The sequence below is a fragment of the Schistocerca serialis genome, chromosome 1 (genome assembly GCF_023864345.2).
Source record: "Schistocerca serialis cubense isolate TAMUIC-IGC-003099 chromosome 1, iqSchSeri2.2, whole genome shotgun sequence".
Taxonomy (NCBI): Eukaryota; Metazoa; Arthropoda; class Insecta; order Orthoptera; family Acrididae; genus Schistocerca; species Schistocerca serialis.
Genome location: NC_064638.1, coordinates 945,576,172 through 945,589,566, shown reverse-complemented (window position 1 = coordinate 945,589,566; position 13,395 = coordinate 945,576,172). Strand labels below are relative to the sequence as shown.

Genomic DNA, 13,395 nt, shown 5'->3' with positions numbered 1-13,395 from the left:
TGGCAATAAAAGTCTTGTATCAACATAACAGAAGCAGTGACATCTACTTTGAAAAATTAAAAACAGCAGGAAACATACCTGTCTCTTATCGTAGCTTGTACTTGCAAGACATCCAAGCAGCAAGCTGAAAAGGGTTGGCAATATTTCTCGTAGCGTACGGGGTGTGTTTGTCACCACAACTTTCCACACATGCAAGGCAGCTTGTCTTACCATAAGAGCTACATCTGACCTTCCCATGTAAAGGCCAGCCAAAACACGATTACGTCGACCACCACCAAGAGCTTCAATAATTGCCTGATGAAACAGAAAACAGCAGTAAAAAACTAGTTTTACAAATACATAATTACAAATAACCAAGCCATTTAAAGAGCTTATATATTTCCAGTACTTAATTAAAATACTCAGATGACCAATATATTTAGAGACAATGTAAGTATTACAGATAGCATTCATTATTTGTGGGTCAACCACAGGTATAACTCAGCATTGCTATGAACTGAAAATTAGCTGCATAACAACTTACTTGGTGTGACTGTTCTGTACCAAAATTGTCATCTTCATCTGCAGTTTCTGTACTCATTTTTCCAGAGACTCCTGATATTCTATAAAGCAGGTCCCCCAACAGCTGCACAGAGCTGAAAAATAATTTGCTGTTCAGTTAAAACCAAACAATGGAAACTCCAGGTAGGTATACTAACAATGTAAGAAAAGACAGATTGCTATTTAACATAAAGACAATATTCTAAGTTGCATACAGGCACAATTACAGGACACACACACACACACACACACACACACACACACACACACACACACAACCATGGCCTTCACTGGAAATAGAGAAACAGACACCATTCATACACGCAAGCAAGCACACCTCCGCAGATATGACCGGCAACTCGGGCCAGAATGCAACTATCATGTGGGATGGAAGCAGCAATCTGGAGGGAGTGGGGAAGGAATAAAAGTGTTCAGGGGGAGGGGGGGGGGGACACCGTATGGCAGAGAGAGCGCAGGGAATAGGATGCCAACAGGTGCAGTCTTACGAGGTTGGGGCAGGGAGGTGCAGAAAAAGGAGAGGAGCAGGGAAAGATGGGCTAGTGCATTGGCACAGGGTGGCTAACACAGAGGGTGGGAGATGAGATTCTGGACGAGGTGATAGGACAGAGAGGATGGAAACTGATGGGTGGAGGGTGTGGGAACAGTATGTTACCGTCGGTTGAGGCTGAGATAATTACAGGAGCAGAGAATGTGTTGTAAGGATAACTCCCATCTACACAGGTCAGAAAAGCTGGTGGTGGAGGAGAGGATCCACATAGCTTGGGTAGTGAAGCAGCCACTGAAATCAGGCATGTTATGTTCAGCTGCATGTTGGGCCACAGAGTGGTCCACTTCACTCTTGGTCACAGTTTGGCAGTGGCCGTTCATCCTGCTCGACAGCTGGTGGTAGTCACACCAATATAAAAGTTGAGCAATGATTGCGGCTGAGCTGATAAATGATATAGCTGCTTTCAAAGTGGACCAGTCCCTGACAGGATAGGATAAACCTGCCACAGGACTGGAATGGGAAGTGGTGGGTGGGTAGATTGGGCAGGACCAGCACCTGGATCTTCTACAGGGATATGTTCCTTGTCGAAATGGACTGGGATTGGGAGTGGCATAGGGATGGACTAGGATGTTATTGAGGATGGGTGGGCAACAGAACAACGCTTTAGGAGGGGTGGGAAGGATCTCAGGTAGGTTGTCCCTCATTTCAGGCATGATGATAGGATATCAAGGCCCTGGCGAAAGATGGGGTTCAGTCCAGGGTGGTAGTGAGTGATGAAGGGGGGCACTCCTTTGTGGCTGGTTCTTGGGGGTGGTGGGAGGATTGGGGCTGTGAGGGGAAATGGCATGGGAGGTCTGATTGCAGACTATGTCTGGGAGATAGTGCCCGTCTGTGAAGGCCTTGGTGAGACCCTCAGCATACTGGGCAAGGGCATTCCTGTCACTGCAGATACACCACCCTGGGTGGCCAGGCTGTGTTGCTGTCGAAGGGATGTCAGCTGTCAAAATACACTTACCGGTGGTGGTTGGTGGGTTTAATGTGGACAGAGGTACAAATGGACCAATCAGAGGAGGAGGAGGTCAATGTCTAGGAAGGTGGGTTGAGGAGGATCAGAGAGAAGATGTTGAAGTTGTGAAGGAATGAAGGTAGGGTGTCTTGGCCCTGAATCCAGATCATGAAAATATCATCAGTGGGCCTGAATCAGGCTATGGGTTTGGGATTGTGGGAGGCTAGGAAGGTCTCCTCTGTATGGCTGTTAAACAGTTTGGCATAGAAGGGTGCCATGCAGGGTGTCCATGGCAGTGCTACTGATTTGTTTGTGTATCTTCCTTTAAAGGAAAAGTAGTTGTGGGTAGGGTAAAGTTAGTGAGGTGTATGAGGAATGAGGTAGTGGGTTTGGAGTCTGGGGGACAATGGGAGAGGTAGTGTTAAATGGCAGTAAGACGTTGGGCCTGAGGGATGTTGACGAGTACAGATCCAGGAGGTAAAGGGGTGGGGATGGCGGAGAGTCAGTGAAGGAAGTTTACTGCTTAGTTAGATGATTATAATTGCAGGTTCACACACTTAACATCACAGATTGATGGAGCTCTCATGAAATGACAAATTCACTAAACCAAATTGATAATATGGTAGTCACTTAAAATCAACTCTCATGTACAGGCTTACATTTATTCCTTCATGCACAAAACAAAGCCACTTTTACATGAGCAACTTTCTTTTCCCAATCTGTTATTCATGACAAGTGAATCTACTGTAGCTACTGACACACTATTCTTTTACAGGTTTTCACCCATTGTGAGTGGCCGATTTCGTTCACGTGTCAGGAACGATACTGCAAGTGCTGTGAGAGTTTTCTGAAGGGCAGACTGGCACCCAAATGGGTAATGTGAGGCTACGAGAGACATCTTTCTTACAAAAAGTATGACCAAAGCAAAATTCGTAGTGGATGTTCTTGACAAAGTGAAATTCTTCACAGTGATGAGAACTGGAAGAATAGGAAAACTGTCATCCAAAATTTCCTGACATCAACATTTATTTGCTTGAAAAAATACACACTTAAAAACGCCTCAAACAATTTTTAGGAGGTAGGAAATACTACCTTTTTACTTTATATCCTGTGAACTCTTATCTTTTTAAGTGCCAAATAACACTGAAAGTTACTTCTCTCATTCAATAGATCTGACTTTTTCATTTCTGAATCTGTTTTCATTAAAAAAATTATTTGAATTCTGATTTATACTGAGTACATGCTAATTTTTTGTCGAGATATTGTAAAACCAAAGTACCTTTTCACTTTCAGAATTCAGTAGGAAAAACAAGTCCTCATTCAACCTTTGCAATGTGCGATAAAAAAGAAGCAAACAATAATATGATTACTAAGACAAGACAGCAGTAAATTTATAGAAGTAGATGGTGAAAATACGTTAACTTCTGAGATTGGGAGAAAATGCTCAAGTCCTCTACTACTGAGCATGTACAGTCTACAGTGTACTAGGACACAAGAACTCTATTCTTGGATCAGTAATTATATATCTCATCGAAGACACTGTCAAACGGTTTGCGGTAGGTTTTCACACATGCATGCAATGTGCAACCCCCCCCCCCCCCCCCATAAATAAACAGTCTATTTTGATCACAAAGTTTTTGTTAAAATGGGCTTAAAACTAAGACTATGTCCATGTTCTTTACCATTAAAATACAGCTACATAAACAAGAGTCTACAACAGTTAGGGTACTGCAGATGACTATTCACTCCCATAAAAAAATGAATGAGCCAGCCACCCTGAGAACACATTAAAATTTCCTGCTTAGTAATTTAAATAGGTCATAAAACACAGAATTTTAAATTAAGCTTACATTTGCCTCATTGTTACCTACGAGACAGAGAACATCACTTGGTGGACTGGTTGCTGTCTTTTTCCCTGATATAATACACCTGCAGGTAGTGTGTGGAGTACTGAAACCTGAACACAACAAACAATGGACAATGGTCTACTCGCTGGAGGGGGAATCCTGTGTGACTAGACAGTGAGCTGTGTTATAATTACTCTTATGATCTCAGTGGCTACGATGAGACACATTATAACTAGATTGTTGAAATGAGTGTCCGGTTTGTTATTGCCTGATTCGAATAACTGTTTCTCCCATATAGGCATAATCTTGAAGATCAACAGGACAATGTCCCAAAATGTGTTCCATGCACACATCCTTAACTGCTCCATCCATAGTCCCATTTCTCTTAATTCCATTGTGATGTGTCTTGCCCAGTGGAAGCACATCATAGAACAAGATATTAACGAGTAAATAAATGAAAGCTGCTTCCTGAAGTAAATTATTTACAAATGAAAATTTGGTTGGTATTTTGAGTTTCAACAAAGAAAGCAACTAATGATTAAGCGATAAAAAGCCAAAATGAGTAAAAAAATGTTCAAGCCCAGGTTCACTTGGAATGTTCTGCGCTTAGTAACATAATTAGCAGAAAGGCTTGGCCAGATAGAATGATACATGGATGGGTGGCCTGTGGCCTTGAGTTGCAATGGCCAGGCCGTGTTGGTGAAATGCTCGTTACTGCATGGTGTCAGTCACAGAATATGGATTGACATGCCAGCCATCAGCTTGCCAGAGATGAGGTGTTACGAAATACAGATTCCCCACTGGCCAGTGGCTGTGTGCTCCTGCTGGCACAATTGACTGCTGTGTGGTGATAGGTAACACTGTCAAGCTGCACTTCACCTACAAGCTGCTAATGAGGTTTCAGTCACTTCCAGAGTATGACAGCTGTGACGCAGTCACTATGGCCAGCTGCTCTGCCTTGCTGCTGTGCACCCCAACCATCTGGTCCAACCTGAGCCATACCGCCAGGCCATGTTCTGTCTGTCCAGACCTTCAGTTGGCATAAGGCCAAAGTCTGAAGAACTGAAGTCACTGCCCTAAGCTCGATAGAGATTAGAAGTTAAACAATGCACAGTGACTGTCCGATATTGGTTACTAGAGAGTGCTCCAATGGACGGGCTGCGGATGCAACTGTATTGTCGCTCAGAGACCTAACAGGGATGACTAGTTGGATAACTAAGACGGAACTGGTGCTCGGGGGTTAAACACTGGCCTACATACTGTCACAGTGCGGATTATGGCGTTAGTTGCTGGCGGGTACTTGATATGACGTAGGAAAATAGTGCACATCATTGCAGTGATATGATTGTGGAAGCACGCTCTGCTGGTAGCAGACACACTGCCTCTTATAGTGGCTGCCACAGGTGCCATGGACTACAGATCGGCGTGCTGTTCTTGTCCAGAACATCTACCAACATGTAAGATGGGCATGGACCATTGTTTGGTTTGCAGGTGCTTGTGTCTGGTGTGGCAGACGATGCCTCATGTGCAGCCACTCATGGAATGTGAGTGTGTTGAAGGTTCGGAAGGTCTGGTAGTTGCTGCCTTGTAGGAGGGAGACAGCGTTTTGGACCCTGGTATCCAACAGGATGACATCTGCTTCCTGTTTCTCTGCAGGCAGAGAAGAGTATCCCTGAGTGTCTTTACTTGATTGTCAAATAGGTATAATTTCTGTATAGTCTGAAGGGTACTTAGGGAGCATCAGTATCCAGAGAGTTGAATGGTTTGCATGCTGACACTTGTTGATGGCCCAGCACTGAAATCTGCAGCAATTTGCAGAAGGGTTGCACACCTGTCGTGCTGAACAATTCTCTTCAGTCACTGTTGGGCCCGTTGCTGCAGGATCTTTTTCTGGTCACAGTGATGTCGCAGATTTGATGCTTTACCGCATTCCTGATATCCACGGTACACTCGTGAACTGGTTGTACAAGAAAATCTCCACTTTATCGCTACCTCGGAGATGCTGTGTCCGATCGCTTGTGTGCCGACTATAACACCAAATTCAAACTCACTTGAATGTTGATAACCTGCCACTGTAGCAGCAATAACAGACCTAACAACTCCGCCAGACATTTGTTGTCTTATATAAGTGTTGCTGTCCACAGTGCCATATTCTGACTGTTTACATATCTCTGTATTTGAATATGCATGCTATACCAGTTTATTTGGCACTTCAGTGTAAATTACCTTAATTAATTTTAATAATCTATAAAGTTGAGGCACTGTATATTACTCTTTACCATATAGGTTGCATCTGGTGATGTGGCTTTGCCCCATGAAACTGGTTGTGTATCAATAAAACAGCAATCTTACCAGCTGTCAGCAGAATTCTTCTTATCATCATCCCTTCCAACAGCTGCAGATGCCCAGAATATAAAAATACTTTTTATCATAGTGTGTTCAATTCTGTTCTATCAACGTAAAGTACAGACCATAATAAATGCACCCCTTACAGATATAATTCATATTTTGACCACTTTGATCATGGCAGACTAAAGCAGCACATCACTGACCGTCTTACATGATCAAAAAGGAATAGGATCACTGTGACCTTGCCATTGCAGCCCAAACTCTACTTCAGTGTGATTCCTAACATAAAGCACAATGAGTGGCAACATCCCATACTGTTGGAACCACATAAGCTGACAAATTCTCAGCAGCACATCTTCTAGGATTGTTCAAATCAAACAATGGAAAATCTAGGACGGAATAATGACAATAATACGAAAAGGATGAACTGCTACTCACCATACTGTGGAGATGCTGAGTAGCAGAGAGGCACAACAACACACACACACACACACACACACACACACACACACACACACACACACACACACACACACACACACACACACACTCTCTCTCTCTCTCTCTCTCTCTCTCTCACTCATGCAAACATAACTCACACATATACGATCACGGTTTCTGGCTGCCTGGGGCAGAGCGCATGATGGAAGAAGCAGCAGCAGGAGGAGGAGATTAGCATTTAACGACCTGTTGACAAAGTGTGCTAAATGCAAGTCCAGCGTGCTAAGCACTGCAGCACCTTGCTTGGTATGGGAGAAGCAATCTAGGGGTTGGTGGTAAGGAGGAGGCTTGGGGGGGGGGGGGGGGGGAGGATAGCAGGGTAGGAGTGGGGGATGGTAAAATGCTGCTTATGAGAGCATATACGGTCGAGGTGGAGAGAGAGTAGGGCAACTATGTGCAGTTGGGAGGTTGGATTGTGGGTGAAGGAGGTGGGACAGCAGCAAAGGAGAGAAATAAAGAGACTATGGATTTGTTGATGGAACAGAGAGCTGTGTAATGCTGGAATGGGAACAGGGAGGGGGCCGGATGGATGAGGACAGTGACTAACGAGGGATGAGGCCAGGAGGGTTACGGGAACATAGGATGTACTGCAGAGAGAGTTCCCAGCTGCGCAATTCAGAAAATCTGGTGTTGGTGGGAAGGATCCATATGGCACAGGCTGTGAAGCAGTCATTGAAATGAAGGATATCATGTTTGGCACCGTGTTCTGCAACGGGTGGTCCACTTGTTTCTTGGCCACACTTTGTCCGTGGTCGTTCATGTGGACAGATAGCTTGTTGGTTGTCATGCCCACATAGAATGCAGCACATTGGTTGCAGCTTAGCTCATAAATCAGATGACTGGTTTCACAGGTAGACCTGCTTTTGATGGGATAGGTGATGTTAGTGACCGCACTGGAATAGGTGGTGGTGGTGGTGGTGGTGGTGGGAGGATGTATGGGACAGGTCTGACACCTAGGTCTATTCAGGGACATGAGCCATGAGGCAAGGGGGTTGGGAGTACGGGTGACATAGGGATGGACGAGGATACTGCGTAGGGTCGGCGGGTGGCAGAATACCAAGGTGGGAACAGTGGGAAGGTTGTGTGTAGGACATTCCTCATTTCAGGGCACAATGAGAGGTTGTCAAAACCCAGGCGGATAATGTGCTTCACTTGCTTAAGTCCAGGGTGGTACTGAGTCATGAGGGGAATGCTCCTCTGTTGCCAGATTCCACTCTTAACTCAGTACCACCCGGGACCGGAGCAACTGATTACAATCTCTGCCAGGGTTTTGACCACCTTTCGTCGTGCCCTGAAATGAGAAATGTCCTGCCCACTATCCTTCCCACCCCTCCCACAGTGTTATTCTGCCATCCACTGAACCTGCACAATATACTTGTCCATCCTTATAAAACCCCTGCTCCCAACCTTTTACCTCATAGCTCATACCCCTGTAATTGACCTAAGTGCAAGACCTGTCCCGTATATCATCCCACCACCGCCTACTCCAGTCTGGTCACTATCACCACTTATCCCATAAAAGGCAGGGCTACCTATGAAACCATTCATGTGATTTACAAGCTAAGCTGCAACCACTGTGCTGAATTGTACTTGGGCATGACAACCAACAAGCTTTCTGTCCATATGAATGGCCACCGACAAACTGTGGCCAAGAAACAAGTTGCTGAACATGTTGTCAAACATGATATCCTTCATTTCAATGCCTGCTTCACAGCCTGTGCCATATGGGTCCTTCCCCTGTCCTCAGCCATCCAGCCCCTTCCCTGTTCCCATCATTTCAGTGCTACACAGCCGTCATTTTACCATCACACTCAGTCTTTTTACTTCTCCCTTTTTCCACTAACCCCCCCACCCCCCACTCCCCACCTCTCCCCTGCACTCCGTCTAACCTGCAGCACTTCACTATCTCTCCCCCTCCCTGTCGCAGCCTCCTCCTTACCACTTAAAAAAAATCAAATGGCTCTGAGCACTATGGGACTTAACATCGATGGTCATCAGTCCCCTAGAACTTAGAACTACTTAAACCTAACTAACCTAAGGACAGCACACAACACCCAGCCATCACGAGGCAGAGAAAATCCCTGACCCCGCCGGGAATCCTTACCACTTACACCCACCCAGTTGCTACTCCCATTATGCACTGGTGCTGCTGCTCACAGTGTGGTTCCAGTTACCTGAGACTGCAGTCGTGTGTGTGAGTTACGTTCATGTGTGTGAGTGTGTCTACGTCTATTGTTGACAAAGGCCTTAATGACCAAAAGCTTTATTTGTGACAGTCTTTTTGTTGTGCCTATCTGCGACTCAGCATCTCGCTATAAGATGAGTAGCAACTATCCTATTCATAATATTTTTATACAGTGTCTTTCACTATTTATAACAGTCTGCAAACATTGCAGTAACTTTTCATTATTTTTACTGTAGAAATTGCGCAGTTTTGAAGTGAAGAAGTCATAGAGTCATGTTCGGAGCACATTTTCATACAGAAAGGAAGGTCACTGAAGGCTGTTTGATAGAGAGCAGAAAAGTGAAAATCTGAGGGTGCAATATCAGATGAATATGGTGAGTTCGGAATGACTTCCTGACGCAAATCTTACATAGTATTTTCTGTCAGTCTACCAAAATGCAGGCTGGCATTATTGTGGAGCAGCATCAGTTCATGCACCTTCCTGTTCAAATGTCAGAAGTGATGGTTACAATTCAAGGAAGCTATTAGTAGTACATCATACCATACCTGTTCCACCAGATGCATGCATGTTTTTGTACAGGAGGTTGCTGCTTTGTCTGGGCTCAACCATTCATTTCTTTTCCTTATGTTAGCATAAAGACACCACTTCTCATCACCAGAAATGATACAGGACAGGAATGGTGACAGTTCATCACATCTGCCAGGTATTTCTGTACACTGATTTGGATCATGTGGATTAATCTGTTTAAATGATCTTCATCAAACCCCTGAAGGTCTTCCTGAATGTGGAGAGTCACTAACGTCAAAATAATCCTCGTTAAAATGAGAAAATAATTTTCTTGCCATATTCCATCCAGTGACAATATCCCCAATCAAGGCACAAATGTTTCTGGGGGCCTCCGCTATTGTCACTCCTCTACTGAACTTAAAGAGAAGAATATGTTGGAAATGTTGCAATTTCTCCACTTGGCACTCCACTCACTAACTCCAAATAATATGTAACCTCAAATAGTAACAATGAACTACAAATAAAAAAATGACAACCAATACATAAACCCATAGCAACTGGAATACCAACTGCAAAACAAAAATGCTATGAACTTATGCACCAACTTTATAACTGGAAACTTCTTACAAATCTGGATGCTAAGCACTAAGGACATGGAAGACAATTTGATGTACTTTCAAGGTGTAATACAGATACTGCTTTATTGTCAGCATATAAATACATCCTGATTGTAGAATGAGTCCGTGAAACCCCAATCACTAGATGGAACAGGATTATTCAAAAGGACCAGATTGTGGGTGGAAAGCAAATGCTGAGTCAATGACTCATACCACTAAGAACCTATACTACATGTAACAAAAAAATTGAACACTTAACTTTAATTTTCCATTCTTCATTGATAACACTGCATAATAGGAACTATCTCAGTAGGTGAAAAACAAACCTGTAACGAATTCTCCAGTTGTCATCAAACAACCCTTTTTCAAGTTCTGGCAACAGTAGCATTATGGCTGTGTCAGCATACAGATTAACAATTCTTTGCCCTGCCTTTAATGCTGTGTCTCTGACATATTCATTTTCATCTGCCAGAGCCTGAAACAATGTGTGTTCAGTAAAAATGATAAATAGAATAATGACAGCAGCAAGGAGTAATTTAACAGCAACTTACCTTAAGAATAGGATTAATTATTTGCCCTATGTATGGAGTAAATTCATTAGTGAAGACTACAGGCATATAAATAAACATCATTATGTAACCATCTTTCACATGTGGAGCGATATCAGTTCTTTCAGCTGTGCTTATTATTTCTGTAACAGAGTAATAATAATGTAAATAATTCGTAAATGTATACAGGTTGATTTGACAGTGGCTTTATCTGACATACCAGGCATTAATTTATGAAGTTTCTCAACTCCCAGACCACCAACAACTTCACTAAGGCCCTGAGCTGCACCAGAGCGGTCCACTGAGCTTGATTCTGATGTTAATGTCTGCATAAGCCATGGGAGCAGATCTTCAAAGCTTGATTCTCCCATACCTCGTACCATGGCACCAAGAGCTCTTGCTGATACACTACGAACCTAAATACAAAAAGAATTAAGCTTGTAATGTATTAGGATACAATTCACCTTCATAATGAAGCAAAAAAATTATAATTATGTGAAATGGTCTGAGTGTGCTTCAAAACAATCTGTGTGATGGACCAGGAAGCAGTTTATGAAGTTCTGATATAAATCAGGTGTCCCTCTAACATTAAGTCCTACATTGATATTAAGAATGTACTTTCTTTTTAGCACTAAAATTGGGGGAATACCATAGTTAAAACACACAATATACTCAAGAATAAATCCAGTTGGTAGCTAAGTGATATTTGGACTCTTCTCAGAGAGGCAGTCCACTTAAGACACCCTGTTACAATCACAAAGAGACAAAGACAGCCAGCCAGTGCTTTTCATCAAGAGGCACAGCTCCCAGTATTACCAATAAAAAACACTAGTAATTGATAATACTCCTACTTTTGAGGACAATACAGTCTCTCTTCAAGGAGTATCGTGGACTGAAGGTAAAGGAGAATTAGTATATAAGATCTTGTGAACAATGAGGCAATTAGAGACAGAGTATAAACTCAGATCTATGAAAGTTGTGGAAGAAAATTAGCTGTAGCCATTTCAAATGAACCTACCTGACATTTGCCTTAAGCAATTTAAAGAAACTATGGAAATATGGACAGCTGAAAGCACTGCCCTCCTGAATGTGAGTCTAGTGTCTTATAAAGTCTATCACCTACCCTGGCAACAGAAGAACTGATTGAAGAGGGTTTGAAAAGAGGTAGAAGGTGATGGGGGCAGATAACACTTACTTTAAGTTGACAGAGAACTATTTATTATTATGAAGAAGAAGAGAGGCAAAGATAAAGGAAATAGTATTGGAGACAGAGTGAGGTATAAGATGGTTCATTAGTAAGTGCAGTGCAACTTTTGAGAATGATCATAGATCATGAGAGGTAAAGATGAATTAAAGAGGAAGATTAATGGACGATGGAAAGAATAAAGCAATTAAGAAATAGGTAATATAAGAAAAGAGGGAAGTGAGGTGGGGCAAGACAGAAAGAAGGAAAAATACTATGTCCTTTACGGAGGAAGGGAGGCTTTGCATGATAGGTTGGAGGTACTGGTCCATCAGAACTGCGATAAGTTTTGTTGCAATTATGATTGCTGCAACAGTGGGACCTAACAGGGTAGCGTGACTTAATTTGGATGTGGGAATGAAAGTCAGGGCTTTCAGTGGGTATCTAGAGCAGAGTGGGATATGGATAAGATGTTTCACTAATTGAGTCAAATCCAGGGTATTGAGGTGTTGGGCTGAGGTCAAGGGTGCATTACATAACCCAGGTGGTTAGCAGTGCAGCTGACTGGGAGTTGAGTACATACCAGTTTGCAATTGTGACTCCAACTGGGCAGGATCAATGTAACCGTGGAGCTCTGTAATATATACAAGCATATGTAATAAAGTGAGAGTTTGGATCTATCAAAAATGCCTGAGGAGTTGACAGTTATGAGAACTTCCAAGAAAATATAAATATTTGCCAAAAGAAATGTCCCGTGGGATGGTGGTGGTGTATTTGTAGCTGTAGAAAAGGATCTTAAATTAAGACAAATCGAATCTGCATGAAAAATGGTGTGGGTACGTGCACTAATCACAAATGGAATAAAAGTTGCATTTAGACCCTTCTATCGGCCAGCAACCTCAGCTGCAGAAGTAACTGATAACTTAGAGGGTAAACACCATTCCCTGTTAATTATGTATCCAAGCTGTGATGTACAGTGCCATTAGAATTTAAGTTTCTGTTTCAAAGTGATGTAAATAAAGAAATACCACTCAGATTGACATCATATTTAAACAGAATATTATTGAAGAAAGGTGCAAAAAAAATTAATGAAAATGTTACCAGTAGACAGAATTGTAAGTGCAGAATATGCAAAACAAAAGAAGTGGAGTACATGGTTGTTTTTCAGTTTGTGGCTGAGACACACAGCACGATTGTCTTAATGCAGAATTGTGTGCTGCTGGTAAAACTCTTTTACAAGAACAGTGATTGTGAACCAGTAGCTCTGTAGGAGTTCCAAACACTCATGGGTACAAAAAAGCAGTGGTCCCATATCTGCCAAAGGCATGGAGAAAATGATTACAAAATTAAATACAACAGGTTCTTTTGAAGTGCAATGTGACAAAGGAAGAAAAGCAGCTGATCCAATGTCTGTCAAAGATGCAGCCACAGCGCTTCAGGAGGAGTCAAGTGGTGATGTGCAAACATGCAGTGCATGGGGAATTGCCCCAACTTTAGATATGTCTGTGAGCACAGAGCATAAAATTCAACTACATACCGTGCATTGCTATCCATACAAAACTATCCATTTTCTGGAGTTGCTTCCTGATGACCTGCCAGTAAG

The 13,395-nt window shown here is 42.8% G+C and overlaps 1 protein-coding gene across 1 annotated transcript in view; it reads right to left on the bottom strand.

Moving 5' to 3' along the window:
* LOC126412568 (eIF-2-alpha kinase activator GCN1) overlaps nucleotides 1–13,395 on the bottom strand; it is a 255,275-nt gene that overhangs the window by 43,979 nt on the left and 197,901 nt on the right. Inside the window, exons 26-30 of the mRNA XM_050082216.1 lie at nucleotides 10,830–11,025; nucleotides 10,613–10,752; nucleotides 10,388–10,536; nucleotides 524–635; nucleotides 79–294 (exon numbers count right to left, since the gene is read on the bottom strand). Coding sequence (XP_049938173.1) covers nucleotides 79–294; nucleotides 524–635; nucleotides 10,388–10,536; nucleotides 10,613–10,752; nucleotides 10,830–11,025 — 813 coding nt within the window. The remainder of the gene's footprint in view (nucleotides 1–78; nucleotides 295–523; nucleotides 636–10,387; nucleotides 10,537–10,612; nucleotides 10,753–10,829; nucleotides 11,026–13,395) is intronic.